This window comes from Suillus fuscotomentosus (genome assembly GCF_016647785.1).
Source record: "Suillus fuscotomentosus strain FC203 chromosome Unknown F5891scaffold_127, whole genome shotgun sequence".
Classification (NCBI taxonomy): Eukaryota; Fungi; Basidiomycota; class Agaricomycetes; order Boletales; family Suillaceae; genus Suillus; species Suillus fuscotomentosus.
The window spans coordinates 37,074-61,674 of NW_024539639.1; the positions used below are offsets into that span (position 1 = coordinate 37,074).

At 46.6% G+C, this 24,601-nt stretch overlaps 7 protein-coding genes across 7 annotated transcripts; 2 read left to right on the forward strand and 5 right to left on the reverse strand.

Annotated features, from left to right (window-relative positions):
* Positions 1-167: 167 nt before the first annotated feature.
* On the forward strand, positions 168-503 carry F5891DRAFT_1197615 (uncharacterized protein; the record flags this gene model as incomplete). The annotated part of the gene is made up of 1 exon (XM_041368511.1): positions 168-503. One exon carries the CDS (start codon positions 168-170, stop codon positions 501-503), a length of 336 nt encoding a protein of 111 aa, XP_041218109.1.
* Positions 504-923: 420 nt separating this feature from the next.
* Positions 924-1,133, reverse strand: F5891DRAFT_895167 (uncharacterized protein; the record flags this gene model as incomplete). The annotated part of the gene is made up of 1 exon (XM_041373359.1): positions 924-1,133. A coding segment is annotated over one exon (210 nt), but the record flags the coding sequence as incomplete, so codon positions are not given.
* A 163-nt stretch (positions 1,134-1,296) lies between these two features.
* On the reverse strand, positions 1,297-2,130 carry F5891DRAFT_964289 (uncharacterized protein; the record flags this gene model as incomplete). The annotated part of the gene is made up of 4 exons (XM_041376081.1): positions 1,297-1,453; positions 1,510-1,592; positions 1,647-1,841; positions 1,900-2,130. The coding sequence occupies 4 exons, from the start codon at positions 2,128-2,130 to the stop codon at positions 1,297-1,299; spliced, it is 666 nt and encodes a 221-aa protein (XP_041218111.1).
* Positions 2,131-3,798: 1,668 nt separating this feature from the next.
* Positions 3,799-6,040, reverse strand: F5891DRAFT_1069594 (Metallo-dependent phosphatase-like protein; the record flags this gene model as incomplete). The annotated part of the gene is made up of 8 exons (XM_041363240.1): positions 6,002-6,040; positions 5,560-5,945; positions 5,355-5,506; positions 4,948-5,296; positions 4,477-4,897; positions 4,313-4,424; positions 4,080-4,255; positions 3,799-4,027 (listed from the first exon to the last, which is right to left on the reverse strand). Exons 2-8 carry the CDS (start codon positions 5,927-5,929, stop codon positions 3,799-3,801), a joined length of 1,809 nt encoding a protein of 602 aa, XP_041218112.1. The 5' UTR covers positions 5,930-5,945; positions 6,002-6,040.
* Positions 6,041-7,639: 1,599 nt separating this feature from the next.
* Positions 7,640-11,336, reverse strand: F5891DRAFT_1197617 (uncharacterized protein; the record flags this gene model as incomplete). Its single annotated transcript, XM_041368512.1, has 16 exons — positions 7,640-7,776; positions 7,823-8,102; positions 8,150-8,343; positions 8,394-8,658; positions 8,710-8,821; positions 8,893-8,981; positions 9,040-9,049; positions 9,378-9,586; positions 9,639-9,815; positions 10,102-10,154; positions 10,206-10,716; positions 10,766-10,864; positions 10,917-11,012; positions 11,058-11,081; positions 11,136-11,219; positions 11,271-11,336. The coding sequence occupies 16 exons, from the start codon at positions 11,334-11,336 to the stop codon at positions 7,640-7,642; spliced, it is 2,406 nt and encodes an 801-aa protein (XP_041218113.1).
* Positions 11,337-19,630: 8,294 nt separating this feature from the next.
* F5891DRAFT_1166587 (uncharacterized protein) lies at positions 19,631-21,143 on the reverse strand (the record flags this gene model as incomplete). The annotated part of the gene is made up of 9 exons (XM_041365434.1): positions 19,631-19,716; positions 19,767-19,972; positions 20,019-20,101; positions 20,149-20,271; positions 20,297-20,330; positions 20,380-20,553; positions 20,606-20,710; positions 20,765-20,929; positions 21,106-21,143. The coding sequence occupies 9 exons, from the start codon at positions 21,141-21,143 to the stop codon at positions 19,631-19,633; spliced, it is 1,014 nt and encodes a 337-aa protein (XP_041218114.1).
* Positions 21,144-22,899: 1,756 nt separating this feature from the next.
* F5891DRAFT_1211213 (uncharacterized protein) lies at positions 22,900-23,845 on the forward strand (the record flags this gene model as incomplete). The annotated part of the gene is made up of 3 exons (XM_041369199.1): positions 22,900-23,018; positions 23,088-23,443; positions 23,520-23,845. 3 exons carry the CDS (start codon positions 22,900-22,902, stop codon positions 23,780-23,782), a joined length of 738 nt encoding a protein of 245 aa, XP_041218115.1. The 3' UTR covers positions 23,783-23,845.
* Between the last annotated feature and the right edge of the window lie 756 nt (positions 23,846-24,601).

Here is a 24,601-nt window from a genome sequence, read left to right on the forward strand (position 1 = left end):
AATATGATGACTAGAATCGGCCTCAGCAGTCTGACTCGGCGCTGCTCGATGGTCGAACGCAACTTAGGGATCTGCACGCTGGGCAGCGTTGGATCAGCGTGGCCGTCGCTCGAACGAGGATCGACACACTCACAAACTACGAACGGTGGGCAAAGACTTGGATCAGCATGGCTGTTGCTCGAACGAAGATCGACACACTCACAAACTGCGAACGGTGGGCAAAGACTTGGATCAGCATGGCCGTCGCTCGAACGAAGATCGACACACTCACAAACTGCGAACGGTGGGCAAAGACTTGGATCAGCATGGCCGTCGCTCGAACGAAGATCGGCACACTCACGAACTACGAACGGTGGGCAAAGACTTGGATCAGCATGGCCGTCGCTCGAACGAAGATCGGCACACTCACGAACTACGAACGGTGGGCAAAGACTTGGATCAGCATGGCCGTCGCTCGAACGAAGATCGACATACTCACGAACTGCGAACGGTGGGCAACATAGAAGAAGGAAGGATGTGGTAGAAGAGGGAAGGATGACGTGTTCAATGTTGAACGTTCGAATGTTGAAACTAAAAGTCACGTGAGTCAAACAAAAACAAATACACGCAAATGTTGAACTTGTAATTTGTTGCTCGCTATATCGTGCCTATGACGCAGCACTGTCAAGTCTTGGGCCAGTTGGTATTATTTAATTTGTAGTCACTAGTACATGTTTTTCGTTTAGTTTGAATGCATACGCGTGCAACTCGTCAAAAGCTGTTCGAAGATAGGTAGAGCTCTTGATACAATTACCCGCGCTAATCCCTGGCATACTTTTGTGACTTTGCGCTATTTATGTACAAGTTTTGAAAAATTAGAGAGCTTAGGTCAAATTTTACTAGCGTAGCGAGCTTAAGTCAAATTATTTCTTGACATGCTCTAACTGAATGATACGCTCGTCGATGGTGCCCCTCGTGATTAAGCGCCGATAGACAGTCACTTGGCGCGTCTGACCGAGGCAATGAGCGCGACTCTGATAGTACGTGGCCTGCGCATTGTTTGATGGGTTCCGATCGTGATCGACAGTGTCTCCTGCGGTCTGGTTGATTCCGAGTCTGACACCACCCGCGCACATACTTGAAACAAATATGAAGATGGCCGAGCTATAGAACATTGATCAAAGTCGAGAATATACAATCTAAGTTAAACACTGACCGTGTCTGCCAATCCATCGGTTCCTTGATACAGAGTTGAGCGACACAGCACGCCACGCCACCAAAAGCAAGCGCAAACTTAAACCATATCCATCGTCGAAATCAAAGGTCAGCTTCATCCATTCGGCTCTTCATCGTTTTGGGAGGGTTGCGCAGGGGTCGTATTGGCATGAGAATGCTTCGCGTGAGTTGGTCCGGGAAAGGCGGATTAAGCAACAGGAGAACATGCGAAGCTATGTAAACATTAAGAGTCATGGGCCTGATAACGGGCTCAGATAACGCAAAAGGCAAAGTGTTCATGCTGGTCTTGCTTACCGGTCACCAAAGAAAAACTTCTGCACATTCAGTAACTTCGCATTAAGAGTGGCAAGAGATGCTCTCGCTTGCGCAAATAGTACCTGTAAGACAGTAGTAAACACCAGGTCCGTTTAAGTAGACGAAGATAATTTTACGTTGTCCTGTTCAAAAGCAAGCGCATACTCGGTTTTAGCCTGGTCGTCTTTCCTTGGTCCTTTCCCGAAGGAGCGCGATCGATGTATCTCGCGTATAGTACGTGCAGGGACATAGTGGTGCTGCGAAATTGGAAGCATGGTGGGATTTTTGAGTTTCCCGAAGTTGTTGTCGTCCAAAGAATAGAACGAATATGTCTATTGGATCGTCAACCGTTGAACTGCCTGCAGAGTATGTCATATACTATGTACTTACCTGGGAGTCCCCAATATTCGCCTCAACCTGCGAGTACCAAGCCGTTCGCTTCGTTCTGTGTAGTACGCTTAAAGACGCGTCGAAATCCCATGCGCCTGATGAGGTAGACTTTGCTAGCAAAGAAACGAAGAAACTGATGGCCGGGACGGATGACACTGTTGCATGGTCCTGTGTGAGGAAGGGAAGCTTTTCTATAGCATAATGTAGTAAATGCACCGCTATGAGACACATCCAAGTCGTGGTTAGTACATCTTCGTTGTTGCTGTTGGAATAGTATTGCCTTCGTAGAATAAGGAGTGCGGCGGGTTACAGGAGGGGAACCGAGAGGGGACGTCTTGTGATATTGAAATATATCTGAAGGTGATGGCCGTGTCTTGGGGCACGCAGCATTTCGAGAACTCCGGTAAGTAGTCGCAAAGATATTTTTCATAAGTAAGGAAGCGGCAGGTGAGATCGCTTGAGGAAAGAATTTGAATGAGCCTGAGGGGGGTAATAGAGCGATGGAGAGAAGATGTTGCATCAGTATGTTTTTATCGAACGAGGCGGGAGAAACCAGATTCCAGGATCCGCTGGATATAGTTGCGTGGCGCTAAGAAGTTCCTAAATTGGTCGATATCGTATTAGTTTTACATTGAAGCTGGTCCCGCTAGAATAAACGCTAACCGTCAACGAGAATCATTACTTTCAAACTATCTTCCATGGTACTGTACGCCTAGGTATCCCATGCTCGACATCTATTGATGCCCAACATAGATTTTCCTTTGCGTTTTTATAATTGTTAGCCTTTCAAAACACTGCAGGACGACCAAGCTACTCAGATTACCGCGGACTCGTACTGTCTCTGAATAGGATCCATGCTTCTCAGTCATTCCCTTCATCCACCTATCATTCCCGTGCCCATCGACGACTCCAACAACGCACTAGCAAGCTCTTTCACGTCATGACACCATCCCACACACTCTTCTCTGTGACCACGGCGAACCGAAGCTTATCGAGTGTATTATTGGCGTTTGAAATGAGCTCCCGCAAGAACACGTCCCTGAGGAAGTGGGTTCAGCAAAGAGTGTTGATGAACGTGAACTTCGCAAGGGTACTAACGAGCGCATTGCGTTCGAGGTCCGAATCGAAGGAGTAAACTATGCGGATGGCATTCTTGAATCCGTACAAGCAGAGATCAGCTATCTCAAGGCCATCCGTAGTTTGAAGTGGGCTAAACAATCCAGCCAAGAAGAGTATCCGTGCCACCTCAAACATCAGCCTAACATGGATGAAGCGTGACGCACTGAAGTGTTGGTCTCCAGTACGAGATCATCTTCGTTGAGGACGCATGAGCGTTTTGAATAGTGACTACAAGATATCAATCAGCGTTCAATTGTAAGACTAGCAACTTACTTTAGTATTGTTGGCCATGTCATTGGACTGCATCACACATGCCTGGTCCCTCCCCGCATTCGTCAACACATTAGTAAGACCAGGACCTGTCGAGGGCAAGTTGATTGTGACATCTACACTTCGTCTTTCATCCTAATCCGTTGCCCTAGATGTGACGAGAATCTATCCGGAAGACTCTCCATCGTTGATAGCACGGTAATCCTTGATGAAGTCAGCCTTAGTCGTGCGATTTTTAATCTGAGACTATGAGCATCGGTATTGAGCATAATGATAGAATACCCGAGAATAAAGGCAGCATCTATTCAAAGGCAGGTAAGTAATCCGAACAAATTAGGCAGATGTCCACAAACCTGCAAGCGTTTCCGGCGATGTATCATTCCGCGCACTTGAGCATGAAGCGATCGATCATCTGAGCTTCTCCAGGAAGGCGGAATGCCTGCAAAAACATACAGCGTCCAGCTGAAATCTAGAAAGTCGACAAAAGCATGCATGATAGCAACATTGTGTTCATCTTTGCAGTACAGTGAGAATCGTTAGGCAGTGTCCATTTGCGACCACCTTCACTTCGGGTATGTCTCCACTTGCAACGTGCCCACTCTCCAGTGCTTTCTTCAAACCCTTGTCAAACATTCCATCACTCTTCTTCGCAGCACCGAATCCTTCCAGATCGTGCAGACCGATGTCTAACACTTGGCCAGTACGTGGGTCCCTGTCCGCTGTACCGTACGACTCTTGCCTGGAAAAAGATAAACTTAAATGTGACAGAAACGGCGTGAGAATGAACCAACAGAGGAATGTGGAAGAACATCATAGCATTAGGCTTGGCTAATTTGTGCGTCGTGGGCGTGATCTGATCGGCCTGTCTGTTCCATATGGAACCAAAGTCCTTGCCAGTGTCTGGTGTGAACGGACGCTGTATAGCCTGGATCTTGGAAGATTCTTGCAAAAACCAGTTGATTTGGTCCTTGGAAATATGAGCGCAATTGACATAACGATCACAATTATATCAAGGGACACCGACCTCATGTATCCAGTCGTACTCCGTTGGGAAGAAGTACCCGAGCCAGTCCAAGTAACCGCTCGAGTAGGATCCAGAGTCCAGGAAGTACAGCGTCAGCAGCGATGTCTTGGAGCTACCAAACGAGCTCAGCTTGCACTCTGCTATCCTCAAATGGAAACACTCACGCATCAGCACTCTTCACGTCTAGAACGTAATTTCCAACACCATGAATGTCTTTTGGACCCCTCTGCACCAAAGAATACGGAAGGGCATTCATCATACGTACTTGCTCCTGCTTCACATCGCCGTTCTCTTCGTCATGATTGCCGAAGATAGCTGTGACTGCAAACTTTGCTAAAACAGATTTAGGATCCCAAGACGTGCCCTGCCCGTTGAGTTGGTCGCCGGAGAAGACGACAAGATCTGGCTTTTCTTCGTCCATAACGTGTCCGAGGAGCGTATTGGTGAGATTATCGGAGTTGACGCAGGGATCAATATTGGTTTCCCGACAGATGCCCCTGGAAACAGAAAAATGCAGGTCTGCAACTTGCAAAATCTTGAATTTTCCGTCCCGCGAGAAGTGTAAAGGATGGGCTTGAGGGACCGCTGCAGACCAAATTCAGTACACTATCGGCATAAAGGCTGTTCATGCTCACATTGCGCGCCGCGGCGGTATGTCACATACACGCTCTCTAGTTGCCCTTCCTTTTCCGGAGTTACGGCAGGCTCTATTTTCTCAAATCCGTACCAAGGCCTATCCTCTCCAAAGAGTATGTCGACTTCGGTAATGAGACTGGATTTCTCTTCCGCATTCATTTCATTCATCGTTTTGCCCAGGAGGTACCAGAGGTACATTGGTTCCGCACGCATAACACCATAGCGTATGGAGAGATCTACTTTTACCCAGGAATCTGATAGAGGTTCAGGAATTTCATTGGCAGGAAGGAGGCGCAAGTCGGTAATGAGAGGTATGTCAAGACGGCGCGTCCGTCTGTAGTAGATGTTCTAAGGTGAATGTGGTGAGTCATGGAATACGTAACATAAAATAGTGGTGCGTGCGTACCAAATTCCAGAGACCAGCTTGCTTGTTGAGATCCCGGTCCACTCGAACCCAGTTACCCTTGATGGCATCCTGCTCGACGGTTATCGTGGGTGCACAGAGGTTTTCGACAAGGCTTGGTGACATCATACAACGCATGATAGCAATTTCAGACACTGTAAATATGAAATTGAAATAAGTCCCTGACAAAATTGGCGAGCATACATACGACCGGTATCGTGAGATAACAAGGGAGCCCATACGTCAAGGGGATAACTCTCTATATCATCGGTAGTACCCCAGGACTGATTTTTTGTGGTTTCCCACCAATCTGTCTCATCATCGTTGACTGGAATTGGTTGGCCATCCGCTGGGTTGCCAGTGACTGTTGGCTTAGAAGGTTCCTTATCGAAGTAGTCAACTGTGGCGACCGCATCCCAAGCTTGCCAGCCTAGACGCTGGACAATGCCGGGTCCGACGATGGGCTGGTATAATACAAAGAAGTATGTCAGGAGGCATGAGAAGCCAATGACAGCTGCTGTGGGAAGCAATATGCCCCTCATAGATCGGCCAACGCAAGAAAATGGAAACACAGCCATTATGGACCGTCGAGTTCTGGATAAGTGAGCGACCACGGTCAGTGGATTTAAGAGAGTTAGCGAACAGATTACCTATAGCTATAGGAAAGTGATGACCAGGAGCTGTCGTACCGTGAGGGCTGCGTGTTCAACGAAGGGGGTCACATATCTAAATCGAGCAAATAATTGGGGTCAGGTCACAAATTCTTCATTTTGGGTTTCCGAAGAAGCTTTTATGGATGATGATGTATTGGAAGTACTCACCCTTCAGTAAGGTACTCGTCAATCATACTTTTGCCGAGGCCATCAGTGGTCAGTGAGAACTCTGTGATATCGCGAGGCCACGAGCTTGGAATGAGCTACGTCTCCCCCAAGAGTTGAATGCCCTAAGAGGAAATCAACTTTGCTCGTTTGCAAAGAGTGAGAGGAAGAACCTGAAATAAACCTTATAAGAGTGACGAACCTGGTACATCCGACAGAGAGTGGTTCCCCATGGGAAATATCGTGTAACAATCTAGGAAAGCATATCACAAAGTATTGAGAAGTTAACAAAGATATATACCTTACATCGAAGACACATCCACACGCATACTGGCTCGAGATACTGTTCATAGTTTCAATATAGATACAACTTTCAATATATTGCATCACCTTCAATAAGCTGGGGAAGGAAATGTGCTTTCAAGCGACTATTGATAATGTCGTTCACATATACTCTGCAGGTGATGATAAGTTAGTTATTTGAACAAAGAAATTATATGAGCGTACAGGCAGTGACTGCAAGTAGGTTCAATGATGGTGCAGAAGAACCCTCCGTAGATGGCAATATTAAGACACATCTCCCAAGGAATGACCCTCGACCTGCACAGGATAAGTTTCTGATATTGAATTCGTCAGTGTGATCAAGGCATCAACATGATCTTCACCTTATTTGACAAACCAGTCGAGAAGTTGCAGCCCCACTGAAAGAAACCTTGGTCAGCTTGAACATTGACCATGTAGATCTAATACAGACCGTCCTATATGCTCGAAGATTGTACCAGTATGTTCGATTGCGTCGCAACCACGTGCGGTGGCACGAGTCGATTTGTTGCACAACATAAGTTATTGTTGGGGCAACGAGCGCACTTTCATTTCATAAGAAAGAAGGTTTTGACAAAAAGAGCTATGAGGGACTCACAGTTGAGAAATACGATGTGACAACGACACTAGTACCATCTTTAGAATCCCTATTTGATGGATTCCACAAGGGGTCGGAGAGTATCTAAGTTACAATCCCAACCAGAGTGACTGCATGAGAAGGATTGAAGGCAGAGAGTACGATAGACTTAGCTTCATATTGTGCGCGAGCACAAATGACATCGAGGAGCTGCTTTCTATACCGGGGAATGTATTCTGGTATTGAAATAGGGGGGGCGGGCTGCAGCTTGGTATCCGAAATAGAGCGATGCTATTCCGAGGTAGAGTATATAGACGTAGGCGTAGACAGATACAACGGGCCCAGCGTTTGCGCCTCGACATGCGAGAACCCCGCTCCAGGATCATCATAAAATTATGTTTCGGAATGATACAAAAACTTGTCAGAAGCACGGACACCAAGCACATGCTAATCGGTAATTGAATAGATAAAAATGGCGGCAGAGGCAGTACAGATAGCGTAGATCAAGTCCATGTACAAATACCATTACAACAATTCACTTCAAGTGGGCGATCTGCAACTACAGGAGAGCTTCAATAGAGCGCAGAGGCATTGGAAGATCCAGATGACGTCGAAAACCCATCAAACCAACCATCAAACCAATCATCAAAAGAATTGTCAGGTAGACATGATTCATATGTCCCATCAGAGCCATGAGATGAGCACATGCCTACATTTATCTTAGTACGAAACTTCAAGGAAAGCTGCAAGCTCACCATTCTCAGTCAACCGGGGCCCCGTAGTGCGTGATATGGCTTCAGAAAACATCTCCACTTCGGCTTGTGCGCGATGTTTCTTCAACTCTAAGATGTGGAAATCAGATTTTAGGACGTCCGGGGTTTTTTCATTCTTTGCTTTAAGGCTATCGCCAATGCCAATACCTAGGAGCTTGGTGTCTGCACAGTCGGCAGAGGATGTGCTGATGTAGGCGCGATATGTGACGTTATCAACCCAAGACTTCATCAAGAAAGGAAGCGAAAGAAATCGATCATTGGGCTGCATAGTATGAGAATGCAGAGTCTGGTAATATGAATAGCGCTCACCCTTAAGACGTTTTCGTAAAGCTGGGGAATTTCTTGAATTTGTGGGAAATCCACTAGAAATTCCGATGACGTGGAAAGCCATTGCTGGCATTTGAGATGCGCAGCAGTTGGAAGCCGAAAGCCTTCAAATTCGTCCGAGCGAGGTGTTTGGCATGCACTTATAGTGCTAGTGTACTTTGGCAGGGGTGCTGGAGCTAGGAAGAAATTGTGATTCAAGTGTCATTTCTCGAACAGTATGGCTTACATGGGCGACATTTCGTATTAAACTCTTCGCACAAGTTCGCAATAGCTTTGTTGAACAAAGTGACTTCCATCTGAGCACGATACATCCTCTCCTCCATGTAGCATCGCCCTCCTTGCAGAAGGAATGAAACGCAAGTGAGCTCTTCTTGCTGGAAGAGTTCTTCCATTGCAACCACTCTGAGGCTCACTTGTAGGACAGCTATGAGGTCAAGGGGGTCGACCCATGCAAATAGCACGGAAACCGTGACGAAGAGGGAATCTGGAAGCTGATGTTGATGTCGTAGGATACCATCACAAAAATATGGAAACCCACTAACAATTTCGCGTCCCCGTTTCTGGAGCCAAGACTTGAGGGCATTCTCGGTGTGTTCGATCTCAAGAATGTGTTTTGTCGAAGGAGTGGTGAGGGGAGGAGGACACAATGAACTACTATTTAACATGCTGAAGTGGAGTGGTAAGAAAGGGTTAAAGAGAGGTCCATACAATTGTTGAGGCCTTACATACAAGAAGGTTTGGCAGCGGCTATGGGATAGCGGTCTGCAAGCCGATCAACGGCTTTGGTCAGCGGTGGCTGTGCAACTGTAGCGGTCTATAAAAAAATATTTAGAGATGAAAATCATTTGCGCCGACGAACAACGTCATCATACCTCACAATTCCTTGTTTGGAAGTCAGAAAAAACCTGTGCAACGTTCGTAAGCGACTCAATATGTTACAAGAGACTTTGATACTTATAGCGCGTACTATGTTCCTCGGTCTGACTTAGTCATGTGATGGTGGTGGTCTTTGGGATCTTATTCTTAAGATATCGCAGGAAAGTTCACAACACAGCAGAGCGCTGTACATTTCCAAACAGACCAAGCGGACAAAATATGGAAGACAATTGTCCTTGGAAGGATTATTTACGAGAAATCCGATAGACATTGTTGTCACTGCGACGCATTCCCCATTAGCTGTTAGTATAAAGATGAACTTATGTAAACTCACAGGATGTTACAAAAGCTCGCCAAGCGGTTCACGAATGCCGGGTGTTCTGGGTCGTCTTTCTGTGCCAATAGGAGAGCAACCGCCTGAAGGAGTTCGTCATATATATCGCTGACCGGCGGATATACTGATAGGTCGATAGCTGGGAACTCCCCCTGGTCTGACATCATCTTTAAAATATCCGCTAACCATTGGATAATGGCGCTATAACACTAATGCAATAGGATTGCTTAGATGAACGAAAGCTCGTAGAGTAGAACTTACGGAGGCCCCCACAAACGCTAATGTCTCTGCGGGCGGGTGTGGAACGTTCCTGAAGATGTCCGGCGCAAAATCAGCCATTACTATCAGTATGTAGGCCGATACGCTACGCCGGAATACGAGATGAAAAACGAGAGATTTCGCGATCTCCTTCCTGATAAACCATGCAAGGCCATTGTCCTGCATGGTAAAGAAGTAAGATCCTGACAACCAAAGTTAACTCGAAAGACTGACCGCAATTGGCAAACGACCCGAATCTGGACGCAGGAAGTGTTGCAGCAGGGCCACGCATCTCTCAATGAGTAGTGCCCGGGGGCACAGTTCTGCGAGGGCAAAGCCTAGGGACGGTCGAGGATCTGAGATTGCGATTTTTGCTAAACGTTTGATGTCGGAAATCAATGTCGACACTCATTTACTGGCCTATTCAAGGTCAGACAAGTAAATAGAAACGACGGAGAAAACATACCATCGCCAATATAGCTTCTTCTGTCACTTCAAACGCATCATCAGCCGACCTCACTAGAAAAGAGTCAGTATCTACGGAACATAGTAGATCAACGAGTTACTGACCGGGGCACATGGTTGTGCGAGTTTCTCCGACTTCAGCCAGGCTTCGATTGAAGAGATCGGCGATGAAAAGAGCTTTCTGACTTGCACCAGTTGTTGGGGCGAGTAAGAACGGGTTCCCGTACTCCCCGCACGATATAGCGACTCTCATGAGAATCCGCAAACGAACTAAAACGGTTTTCCATTGCGGATACTTGCGCTGGATATCACCCAAGCTATTCGTGTCAGCCTGGATGTTAGTGTCCTTTGGTTGGGTATCATCGTGACTGCATGTGATAGGCGAGAGCCTGGAAGAGTCTGGCACAACCGATGAGGCCACTGAAGAGTCTGGAACAATTGATGAGCCCCTGGAAGAATCTGGGACAACTGAACCTCCGTGATACGACTCCAGCATGTTCGACATTTCTGCGAGAGCATTACTATCAAACTCGAGATAAGCTTCAGGGCGGGGTTGGTGTCCAAATGGAAATAGAGCTTCAACGATAACAGTGTTATGCTCATTGCCCGACAAAGGCTTCAACATTGTTAAACGAGATAACTTTAAGATCGCAATGTGAGCTTACCCATGTATACACGTGTAGAAGGGTACCATCGTTGCTCGGCCTTGACCAGAGGGCATTCAAGTCCACGTTCATGGGCGGGTCATCGGGCGAATAAAGATTCTACAAGACATATCAGTGGGAAGGCGAAGTGCAGTCCAGAGCAACTGAATACCTTGGCGAATATAGGTACCTCCATGCACGGTTCCCATAGGGAATTGTGAGGATTGATCGGCAACACATGAGCTATGACTTTGACATGCGACTTGAGCTATAGAAAAATCAGTATATGACGCCCACAAAATGAACCACCTACAGCCTCGAGGCGGGTGTCTGAACACTGCAGCCCATGATGAGACACTAAAAACTCTGAAGGAATACAAATAATACTTACATAGAGCGCATAGAGGACTGGTTGAGGCCCAACCGCTAGATATCCTGTAAAACAAAAAGGTTTCTGTAAGAGAGTGAGGTCGCCCTGGAAGGACTGAGTTAGTAACGTTGAGATTAGAAGCCACAAAAAACGCACTGAAACAGGCTGAAGACTAGACAGATCGTCCGGGAAAAAATAAGAATGGAAAATTGGAGCTGCCATATCGTCCTCAGAATTGGTTCCAAGAGAGAGAAAACGGGCACTTTAAATGCGATTACGCACGATGTAAAATTTTGATTAAAATGCATTGCCATGCAATGGTTATTACATGTAAGCTGTCGCGTCTCGCCTAGAACGATTGACCGCTGTTATAATGCCATACAATCTTAGTATAACATGCAAGGCGGCGATAAGCTGTGCTCGCGCCGCAAGGTTACACCAGTAGTCTAGTGGGCACTATCGATCGACTTTGCGCTATCGGTCGACTTTGCGCTATCGGTCGACTTTATTCAAGTAACCTAGTTCTCGTAATCAAAGGCTACCTCTCTGTCGTACATCTCGTCGAACTGATCTAACAACGATTCATTGCTAGAACTAAACCATTGCTCAACATCCAATCCATCCTGAGTACCGTCATCTGCTTCATCATCTTCACTGTCCTCTTGATCCTCAATTTCATCTATTTGCTCGAAATCTTCAACATCCGGGGTAAAAGATGCATGCGCTGCATTCTCTGGCTGCGTGGGGCGATGGTGAGAGTATACATGACCCACTCCCAGACCAAAGTGGAAGCGCATGAGCATGTCCCGGTCGACAAACCTGAAATAATGAGCTCGGTGTTATGAAGTGGTGCCCTAACTTACCGATTAACATAGTATTGGCACCAATCATCCTTGTCGCCCGCACATGCCGAAACTCCCAAACCATTGGGATGTTTCTTACCATCGGCGAATGATGGTATAATATGACAGCCCCGAAGTACATCCGCTGGATCAAGAAAGTCGAATGAGAAGTCGTCTGCCATGCGTGGAAAGCGGAGACGATCCAGCATCGAAGTTTTCCAGGTGGCGAGATCACCAATAGGAGTGTACCAGCGTACCCATAAAAACTCTGTTCGGAGAGGAGTGTAGTCAACCATACTGTTTCCTATGAAGATCACGTTGACGTGGTATATACCAAGTACCTTTCCATAAAGGTATCTGTGACCTTGGCGCCCAACATTGTCGTCAGCGCGAAGAACCATGATATTGCAATGGGGAGTTCTGGGGTTAATAACATCTTGAGATCTGCGAACATTGTACATCGTATAATTGAACCTAGCGGTGTTATGGTGATACATGCGATCGTCCTTCAAAATAATGGAATTGATGTCGGTCTCTTCTCCAGTACCTGGAAGATCCCTGGATTGGTTGAATCGGTGCAATATATGATCCTTCAGTTTCGGCACAAAATTCTGCAGGGGTATTAGAAGTTACTTGAAAATGTATGATTACACTTACGGTGATTGCAGGATCACCTGCATGATCACGCAAGTACGATCCTATATGTACAGGGAATTTTTGCGTGAGACCGATATGGTGATGGACATGCGGGCTTCTCGCTATCTCTGCGATTTCGAGGTGAGGGCGAGGAACAATTCTGTCCCCGATACGACGAATACGAGTCTGGCGACGTTCTATCCGAGTGAGTTGTTTGACGAACGTGTTGCGATTGGTACGACAGTATCTGGTCTTGGGAGAACAGTGTTCAAGTTCACCCTAGATAAAGTCGGTGAGTCAAATCCGGAGTCGAACATTATGGGACTGACCGGTTCGGTGCTGTACGAATCAGACGTGCCATACCGGCGGATGGTAGATACATAGTCTCCCAAGGCATGAAACTTATACGTTTGAAAATTAAATACCTTGAGTCGCTTCATATTCTTGCCTGATTTTCCTGATTCTGGCTCCACAAGGGCCGCTCGTTGCTTCCCTTTCTGTCCTCCCTGTTGCTTGGCCGCCTGCTTTGCACCACGTCGGGTACGAGCCTCGACCTCCTGAGGAAGTTCATGGGTTTCGTAGGCGGAACAAACGGTGGCCTTGAAATGACGAAACTGATAGCCGACCGCTGTAGTTACTTCATCCATTATTTCTAAAGTTAAGTCCGAGTGCATACGGAGCTTAGCCAACCCGTGCCAATGAGCCATGGTATATAACAACCGAAGAACAGTGCTGTTGTGTGGTTCTGGAAGAAGGCAATCAAATACAGGGATCGAACACTTTGTTTAGATGACGTCAGGCCACGAACTTCATTGATAATCAACTCATACCTGGAGGAGGTCTTCGAAATTCCGGGCCGCCATTCGTTTCATCTCGGAAGAGTTCGCGGAGAACTTTCGGATGGTAGCTGGGCCAAACGTCGGAATTTGCCTATATCTGGTGGAAGTGGTCAAGGTGAGGTGAGCAATGCAAAATGATGGACCTTACCTCTGGTCTAATGTATGTATAAGGCTCTTGCCATGCGCCGATATGATGCGCAACAAGTGCTTAAAAAGCATCTTCCAAACGCCGATTTCAAACTCGTGTAGTAGATCTACTACAAGCGCATGAAAGATATTGAAACCCAAACGACTCAGGCGATCTGAAAATGCATTCTAACAGATTGTTAGTCATTGTCAGTGATAGAAATTCAAGACTTACGGAGGTGGGAACCCACGACTGTGGCTTAAGAATGCGTTCTACAGGTGCGCTACCAACCGCATAGTTCTGCTCATAAATCAGCGAGCGCGCCTCGCTAACCATCTTTCTTCTCCTTTCATCATCGCGTCCCAGAGTGACACGCTGTGTTCTATCCCGGGGCATACCCATATTTTGTATCCGTTCTTTGGGGATCAGGCAACGGGGACACGGACAACCTCCTAGATTTCGAACCGTTGCTACAAGTACTCTATACAAACAAAAATCAGTGTAATTCGACGTGATAGTTTAGTTTACTTACTTCTCAGGATAATCTGCTGAATAAGTGAAGATCCTGGGGTAGAATCTGCGCTGAATACCGTCGCAACAAAGAACAACGATCCCATGCTCGTATGCCTCCAAAAATTCATCGTCTAACAATATTTTCCACTGCTCGTGGAAGAACTCTCTGTGACAATGTGTTGCGCACTCGCTATTGATTCCATTAGCGCCTGCAAAATCTTTGAATGAATCAGGAAGCTGCCAACGTATTTAAGCATACTTGATATCAAACTCTGGATGAACACGTACCGTTTCGAAGTAAGCAACGTGATTACTCAAATTGCATGAGGGCTTGCAGCAGCGATACTTCGACTCATTGCCGAAGTACATATACGTAGGCCATAGTTTAGCATTGCCAAAAGAAGCTAGTTGCGTCGCATCGGACCAAAGCATGAGGCCAGCTATAACCCGGGGTAAATCGCATTCAGGTTCCCCGGGTGATTCTTGCAAGTTGCTGTGAGCTTCGTGAAAGGCTGCAGATGTGTACAGGTCCCCGTAGATGGAGACTTCGCCATCCAGATGGGGAGGAGCCCAGTGCAGTTGATATGGCTCGTAATGAAATAGCATATCATCTCGGGCCTTGGCAAGCTTTTCCCGCAAGACAGCGACAAGGGAGCGATGATATAAATGTGCGGCTTCATAAAGCCGTGGGCCTGGTAGTTCGGCGGTACGTGAAAATGGTACCTGGATGGTGATGGCTGTCCTTTTCCATCCCGCATCTTCGTCCTCCCACTCTTCTCCATCTTCCTCGTCGTACTCATTGGTTCCCAGTTGAGAATTGATTTTTTTCCAACAAGTGGAACTTACATCGGCAGCATTGAAAGTACTGCCGCCCAAGATCTGCAATAGTTTTTCATAGTCCCCTTGAGACTTTTGCAAACCATGATTCCAATACCAATCACCGAGCTCGAAGGACGAGCGATTGGGATAGGGGTGATATTGAGAGTTGTTGGTGGAAGCGGCAGGTGCATGTGATCCTTCAATGGTTTCAGGGCTGCCCGGTATAAACGAGAGGTCTGTTATAGTGACGTACTCCTCTGGATCATGGGATGGTACCCTCGAGGAGAAGTATTGCCGTACTAATCAGAAAACATTTGAGGGGGTCCGAAATACAGCGCTAACTCGTGAAGCAGGTCGCTCTGAAGCAACGAGAGACCCCACAGATTCTGGCAGCCGCTCACGAACTTCCACTGGTACAGTTGGTGGAGGCTGAGGGAGCACGTCCCTGAACCGCATGGGCAACTGACGATTCTGGCGTCTAGGGCGGCGCTTTGCCAAACTCATGCCATCTTCTTTGCCTATCTGCTCTCCTTCGCATGCAGATGTCACATCGCCTCCTGCAACAACGAGCGATGGGAGGGGTAGAGGAATGACTGGAACTTCGGGATGTTGTGATGCTGTGAAATCCTCGACTTCACCGGAGGTAAAATGGCTGGTGGATGATACATCATTCGATTCAACGAGTCCCGCAGGCCCAATCTCATCTTGTGAGATGCGCGGCTTTTTCCTACGGCTTAGAAGCTCCTTGACAGAGGACATCGCCGATGAAAGACGCTTTCTCGCTTGAGAGCATGAGCGCTGATGTTGGCTAAAATAGTGTTGCTCTGTAAAAGTGTGCTTGCAAACGCAGGTATAACGAGAAACTGACATTAAGAAAAGACCGCAGGATCTGTGAGCGACAAATTATAACGCCCGGCCGATATGATGGCGTAATCGTAACCGAGTACGCTAGACAGATAGCGGTTGCGCTAGCCGAGCCGCTGGAACTGCTGACCGAGTAACTCAAAATGGCGATCGCGCAATAGCTGACCATCGAAAGAACTGCAGGACTGTATAAAGACTCTGTAAGTTCAAGGCACCTAGATCTGCAAGCCGTAAAATGACCGTACCTTCGTCTCCATCCTCTACATGCTCAGAGCTCGAACCAATGGAATTTACAGCTGACCCCAAGGTAGTCAGACAGCTGGTCCGGATTTTGACTTGTCGTCACGGTATATTGCATTATCACGGCCAAACTGAAGAACTGGCGACGTATCAGTGGTAAGTTAATTTTATGGGAAGGTGCCCTACGCTGACATACTCACCGAAAGGCCGACTGATCACCAGGGGCAAAAAATCCACCCATCACAATTCAATGCTTATCGCCGGAAGCGTGCATTTCGCTACCCTTGTTGCCTTTGCGCCAGGGGTGGTAGCTACGTCGAGACTGCAATACTTCTGCGAACTAGAGGACCAAATATAGGGCAGTATGTTGCTGAATGTGCGACCAGTACTTGTGGCTACTTGTGCAAGTTGCTGATTTCTATGTGGAATGGCGAATGGCTAATATTTAATACAGTGAATATAGAAAAATTCTTTGGAAGAGCCTGCGTACCGGTGTAGAGAATTATGCCTCTCATGGCGTGATATGGTGCTTTACACTAGGAAGTACATAGCACGAACTTGTAGTGTCACTCTGTGCACTACCCACAGCTATCTCTATATGACGCGCAGCTTTCCCGCGCAACGCGCGCCATGCGCGCACCATTCCCGCGCTTCGCGATGTATACGCGCGCGCGCGTTCCCGCGCTTGCGCGCCCTATGGCGCCAGCCATCCAGAAGCATCCATCCACTGTCCACCAAGCTCCCTAGTGCGTATATTTCCATTTCCTTTATTAGCATAGTTCCACCTTTATTTTTATCATGCATTCTCACTCATATATATATTTACATACCTACTCGGTAGCGCTTCGGCTCCGCTTGACCGCGCTTAGGCGCGCTATATAAGCGCCAGCAGTACATACTATTACTTACCTACTTTTCCTACTTTTCACTTACTAGTTACTACCCACTTACTACTTAGCAGAATATAGTAGAAAGCTATTCCTTTACATTTTGCACTCTTATATCTCTTATCTTGCTTTATATCACTACTTAAGCTTAGTTTCTCATTTCTGCATACGCGCGCGCACTTTCCCGCGCTTTGCGCTAATACGCGCGCGCGTTCCCGCGCCTTTGTACCTTGCGCGCTCCTGCGCTTTCTCGCGCTTCGCTTAAGCGCACACTCCTAGATCCTTGCTGCACTCACTTCCCCTATAGGGTCGAACGCACTTGCTTCTCAAGTAACGCAGACTAGGCAGCGCGCGACCTTACAACTTTTACAGATACAGTCAGGAGCTTCTTTTGTTCCTCATTGTATTGTTGTTTCTACACCGGCTATGTATTATCCTCGGAGAGGTGTAGGTCATCTATCAATAGACTGATTGACGTAGCTACAGCACACATATCAATATCTAATCCTGATTTAGAAATTTGACTCACTATTAGCAATGGGTCATGACTTCCAACCACGAGATATGTCGAGTACAATTCGAAAAGATCTTGTTATGACATCCCAGCGCTTCTAACACTCCAGTCACTCCCTCCGAGACAACTTCTCGGACTCGAACTCCCTCCGCGAGTCCAGGCATCACACATACCGCCCTATGGCCTCGACTTCTTCAATTCTGGCACCAGACAGCACGACACAGCCCGTTGCTTCGCGTAACATGGCATGGGCACAGGGTGCAGAAAATTTCTGCGCTATTCATTATTCATCTGTCTGAATGGTTTGTGAAGTTGTTGATCACAGAAGCAAAGCACCTTACTATTGTTATCATCGTGGCTGGCATATCATAGTACTTGTTCATCATTTTAAGTTTGCAGAATCAAGTTTCGACTGTCCAATGTTACTGAGGCGCGTGCGCAGTAGTACCGCCTTCGCTGGACTCGCAAGTCTATGAAGCGAACGTTTATACGCAAAACACTACATAGTCAACTACATTACAGCTATTGCCTGCATACTCAGTTGCGAAGTTGTTAAGTCGAAAAGCTTCACAGGTTTCAAGATGAGCGGTTTATATATTGACTGACTATATAAATCAAACTCCGCCGGCAGTGGCCGAACGAAAACCTGGCCATCTGTATCTACAGTTGCGGACAAGCAAACACCACCAATTTTGGACACCGCCAAAGATTGATTTTTCCTGTTGCCACAAATAACCGGAAACCCATTTTTAGTGCAGAATCTACTCATAGGGGACCAAAGCAACTGATTTGCACAAGCAGATTTTAAAAAAACTGCCATATGAGGGTTTTGGAGGCCAAAAATTTGGCGTACCCCCAAAAAAATCGCTAAATTTACGAAAAATATGCCAATCGCTTCCTTTTAATGTCCTATACATGATTCTGTCAAAATATCTACAGAATCTCAAGGCATTTCAGTGCTAAAAATTGGCAAGTATTGATGTAATTGCCTCCAGTATTCCCAAAAATGTTGGAATTATTACTCTTTATGACTTACTTTCGATTACAAAGAGGTGAATTAAGTTTTACACAAATGATTTTGACCAAATTCTGGTGCAGAGGGGTACCTTGGATCACTCTCAGACCCCCAAAAGGGGTACACAACATTGTTCAAATTGCTCAAAAATTTGGCGCGCCAAAAATCTCGTGGGAAAAATACGAGAGCAGTGTTTTTAGACGTATTTTCACTGCCTGAGTTTGGATCCGGCTTCAGTTTGGCCTGAAAAAATCACCAACAGGCCCCATAAAATTTGCGGACTTTGCTTGTCCGCAACTGTACACCGTCACTCATTAAAATCCTATCCCACACATCCAAAAGCGGTAGTATAATGTTCACGACCAATTACGGCAGTTTCACGCCATTCATAGTACTGCAGGGTTTCCTCACCGAACTACACAAGACGTGTTTTGGGCGACTGCTGTCACTCTCACCGCGAAATATTCATTGCAACAACCGTATTATTTCCTGCTTGACAATATTAATGTATGTAAGTACTACATATTCCATCAACCTGGGTCCCCAGGCCTCAGTGTTTAATTCTAAATTCTACTATCTTTCGTACTTGCTATGAAGGCGCTCACACTTTTCCATCGCTCACTGCACATCGGCAGAGACGGTTTGTTCCAAAGGAGCACCGTCGGACCGGAGCTCTCGAGTGCTGGAATAATATCAGCAAGCATTCATGGTCACTGCCACTTGGTTGTCAAGCTTAACAATAGAGTCACCTTCCCATGAACTCAGATTTTTCCTGTGACACCATCGTCATCGCTTCACTGCAGCGCTATAAAATTCATGGTGAGCGCAGGGTACCATTTAATTTATTAATGCTCTTGCCACGCAGACTCCATTCACCGGCGGAATCACTCGGTGGAGAGGCGACACTCATCAAGGAAGAGGTGTTTCAGCTATAAACGAGAGTAATGAAGATGCGGCAATGCGACAATTGTCACAAGATCATCATGTCGCGAACAACTCGTGCAATCGAAGTGGGTGAGCTATCATGTTATCACACAAATCTTTCATCTTGCCTGTTGTAATGTTGACACGTTTATTTGATAATGCGCTTATCAGTGCTGTGCACGAAATTGACAGTACTTAGTAATGTAAATATCACGGAGTTCTCCTTCTACTTCAAGTTACCAATGGTAGGGTACATTATGTCAACGTTGAATGGAACGCGTATCCGATGACAAATTTCATCCCGGGTTCGGCCAGTTTATGTTCTCACTGTGTCCTCGCATACGCGTGACGTCGATGTATTGGCCAGGATATGGTTCTTCACCTAGTAAAACTGTTTCAGAAGTCGAATGAAAGGACTGGCAAGTCACTCACTCCGATCGATCAGGTTGACTTCCAGCTCGTCGTCATCATCGACATCTTCCTCGTCCGACGCCCAGCGGTCTTCTGCGGCTGCCTTGGGATTTGCTGCACGATCAACGGCAAGATCTTTCATCAGGCGATTTATTGAGTCCTCTTTTATATCCTGCAGTGAGTTTTCCCGTGCCGCGCGGGCGCGTTCAAGTTCTGGGAGATATTCACTGAAGACGTAGAAAAAGCAAGGAGAACAATGAAGATAAAACGTACGTCCTATATGTTTCACGAGACTCCTCCACCGCATCGAAAAATTCCTTGATACCGGCACCTGTTGTACTTGAGACGCCGACAGCCTGTAATAGTCAGCTATGCATTCTACAGCATGATGAAATATAATTACCTTGAGGTGTTTGTAGAATTCGTCCAAAACGAGACTCATGCTATTCATCAAACTGTTCATATAAGTCGGTCCACCTTCAGAGTCCCTCAATCCTAAATGGGACGCAAGAGCAACTTGAAATGCCTAGTGTGTCCGTCTTGTTAAAGACCAGGATGAATGGTAATTTTGTCTTGTACATAATACTAATAAAGCGTCATGGATCAGTAAGCCGCTAGACCACGCAGTACTCACCTGCAGGCATACAGCATGTTAGACATGAATGTCACTGGAGCTGTCGTCCGTGGGGTGTCGATGATGTATGCCACCACAGTGGGAAACGAGGAAGCAACGGCATTCGTGATGATAGCACCAGATGCTGACCAAGTAAAACTCTCAATTTGCCCCGGAGTGTCAAGAATTATGTGACTACGTGAGCGCATGTAAGAGCGAATACAAAATAAAAATGACAAGCACATACTCGACTGTCTCAGCCCGTTTCTCGATCAACTCCAGAACCTGGTCAAATTTCGTCGTAAAAAGATTCAAGGCAGTCAAAATGCCACCGTTCGGTCCTAGGTTATACCTTTGATCCATTCAGTTATTCGTGCACTCCCGTTCAAATGGAGACAGCACGCACTGTTTCATGACTTCTTTGTAGTTTACAGTATCCCGGATATCAATGTTGGCCTCAAATGGCACATGAGTAACCGCTGGGTCAAGGTTTAGGATGTATGGCGGTTGTTGAGGATTTTGCGAGTGGAGGTAGGAGGTAATGCGCTGCACGAAGGTGGACTTGCCAGCCCTAGTGATGGAAAAGTCTGGTTCGGTCCGGTTCTCCAGGAAATTAGGAGAACCGTGGACCGGACCATCGGTTTGGTCCGAAAATGGTCCGGTTCTGGTTCAGTGAGGGTTCGAACCGAGAACCGGACCATCCAAACTAATAGAAATTTCTTCAAGAAAAATTATATTGAAACACACCCAACAACAGATGCATCATATAATAAGATAGGGCTCATGCACAAACCACTAATGTGTGACACATTGTGACTGACTGTTACCTGATGTGACCTCTAAGCGGTGGCGACCAAATCTCGGAGTGCTATGTAGTGTAACATCCATACAGTATGAACTATGCCATCAGATACTAGTGTATGCAATGAAAGGTAAAATGTATTGCTGATTACATAGTGAACAATGATCAAAAACAAATAGTCTAAAATGTCAGATTCCGGCTGTCTCGTTCTCTTCTTTCTGTGCTTTGCTGACCCTGGTCCTCTTAGTGTTTATTTCAGCATGTCCATGAAGATTACTCAGGTGGCCTGCCTTGCTTTGGGGCATTTTTGCGCCTGGAAGAGTTGCAGAATGAATGGTATACCATTTTTGTAGTTCCCCTGCATGTCACGCATACAACCTACATTCCGTAGCTCATAACATTTCATTTTCTTAATGCCACTCACAAATTCAAGTTTTCAAAAAATCCAGCTGCGCAGGGTTGTCTAAAATACAAATCCGCAGAACACTGCACAAATATATTTTCCAAAAATCAAGATTTACGAGTGGCATTAACTTTATACTCCAAAATCACGCCAGAGTCACTCTTTATCACGTAATGTTGGTGGTTTGTGCAAGAGCCCTATCTTACTAAATGCTAACTCACTTAGTACTCGTGCTCAGCACTTGCACTCTCCTGGCTTGCATTGGCACCTGCATGTTCTGAATCAGACCCAGGCGTCGTACAGGAGTACAATCACCGCGCGACTCACGAGCTGCCACCTCTGCAGCTGTTTGAGCCGCAGTGCTGAGAAACAGGGACTTCAGTGACCTGTGAACGAAGGTCAAGATAACTATACTGATGATGCAGTGGAAGAAGCAAGGCTCACGGTGTACATGATATTGCGCTGCTGGATAGATTGGTGCTTTCAATGTCTTTGGGGGTTTATCAGTGTAGCTTTTGTTGCCTGTTCATTGACAATGCAAAGACTTTTTATAGCTTTCCTTCAGTGTGCTGGCATCGTGAACTTGAACCCCAAAACCAAACCAAATGAACGGCTATGTGCACCGTTCAAGGCTAACATATCTCCCCCACAACATCACTTTGTCACTCTTGGCCCAACGTTGGTGCGCAGTGCAGCACCGGTCAGACCCATGAGTTGTCTGCATGCACACATCTAAACAATGTCATAGCAATCGATCCTATAAGCCCCAATCCAATTTTGGTGCGATGACTTGCAATGCCAGGCCAACAAATCTGCACTCCATGTATGTAACACCTTCATTCAAAGATCTTGTTGGGCTTAACATACATACACTAGGCTAATGCTACACGACCTCCAGGTCCAACAACATCCACCTCCCACTCCTCAGAACCGCAAAGAAGCACACTTCTCAGGCATTTATTCCACCGCCACCACAGCTCATCCAGTGCCCATGATACAGTTACTGGTGATTCTACCCTTGTTTATGCTGATGCATTCTGAACTGTTCTTTTCGCATTATGTACGATATGGATACCAAACATTTCATCATCTCTGCCTATAAGTACTACACTAAAACTACATACTGACTTGCCATCGGTTTGAACAGGTTCAGAACTGGTTCTGCAATTCTGCAAGTCCCCAAACCACGGACCGGACCAACAGTTCGGTCTTCCCTATTGCCCGAACCTTGAACCGGACTTTGGTCAGGTTCAAAACGGTTCAGGTTCGAACCGCGGTTCAGAACCGGACCTGGCCATCACTAGCCAGCCCCCGCCATCCTGATCATGATGATGACATGTGGTTTTGTTTTCGAGCTCATACCTGGTTGAGCGTTCAGAGACGCGCTCATGGTAGTAGAAGAAAAGTCTTCCCTAGGCAGACCAATCGAATTAACTGTAGAATAGCATATGCTGAGTAAGTAGCTATCTTGATGCGGCATGACACACATGTGACGCGACATTGATGAACCTTAGCTTGATGCAGCCACTGGCGCACCCGGATCGGTACACGTGGACCAGCATCTGGAAACTGGAGAGATCATTGTCATCCGCAAGCCGACTTGGGTAATACCAACCGTCGCAGTGTTATCAATCATACACCCAAGCAGCGCCCATCTTCAGGCAATAGGTCTGCGAAGAAGTCTGTCGCTGAAGCTGTACCTGAAAGAGAGCACAGTGAAGCCAAGGTGCAAAAGCCCAGGAAATCGAGCCAGGAGGTCAGGGGTGACAAGGATGCAGATATAGTAGTGGTCAATGCGAGCGTATTAGTACACGCCCTCCACCAGGTGAAGAAATGGTGCAGAGATGGACGTGATGAAATCGTTATTGTACCCCTTGAAGGTCAGTTGAGATGTTAAAAATGTTTAGTTGTCTGACATGAGGTGGCTTAGCCTTGAATTTTCTTGATTTACTCAAGAAGGGAACGAATCCTCTCACCCAACGCGCGCGGTCAGCTTCACGAATTTTAGAGGCTTTATTGGCACAGATGCTTGTATCCATGTCCAGTGGGATGATGCCTTCGTTCTGTGGGACCGCATCGAGTTCAAGGACATGTCAGCTGATGATGCTAAGGACAAAGCTATGTTACAGTCACTGCACCTCTCTGGTTCTCCAGAGTGGGTTCGGCACATGATGATTATGTCGCTGAAACTCGTGCTTCAACGAGTGACAAACTCATAGTCGTTTTTGCTATCCTTTCCCCTTTTGTTGTTCCAGCTCAGGTCTGTCGAACCAAGGCAATCCTTGGTTCCAAGGCTGTTCCAGCTCGGTCTCAATCAACGATGTCATGGAAAGTATTGGAAGCCTCACAAGTCATGCATACTCGCTCTGCCTCTCATTCCTCAGAGCATGGATTCTGCAGGAAATATCTCCAGGCATCTTTGTGTGGTCTCTTTGCTTCGAGTGTGTGGTCCTTATGAGGGTCTAACCACAGCAGTTACGGAACTAGTGTTCATGATAACTTTTTACTGGTTCCTACCATCCTACAAACACTTTGTTTCACTGTCTGCGGACTGTCCGATGTGCCCCTACTGTGTATGTTCTATGTCCTTATGGTCCCATTTCTCGAAATAAACTATATATTCATTTCCCTGGCGGTTTGACATCTGTTCTTTCGGACTGGTTGCAAGGGGTGGAAGATAGTACCTCCAAATTTTGTGTTTATGGGTTGGTCGGCGGTAAGCAGGGTCATCTTTCGAGATATTCTATTTGATTGTCTGTTACCCCAGCGTATGCCCCGGCATACACCTTGTGAACAGGTGAATGTATCCTTTCATGTACATAATCCTTTGAGCTCATTTCGAGCGGTGCAGATTGGTGTGGATCAACTCGATCCTTCTGTTTTGGGCCTTCCAGCTCACTCTAGATCATACGAAGCCATTAAATGACATGGGCTTCATGGGTCTGGTGTCACCACGTGCCTCTTGCCCTATCGTGTTTACACCGAGAGTTCCAGACATGGAGCTCAGGCACGTCATGCATAGGTATCCTGAGGTCGAC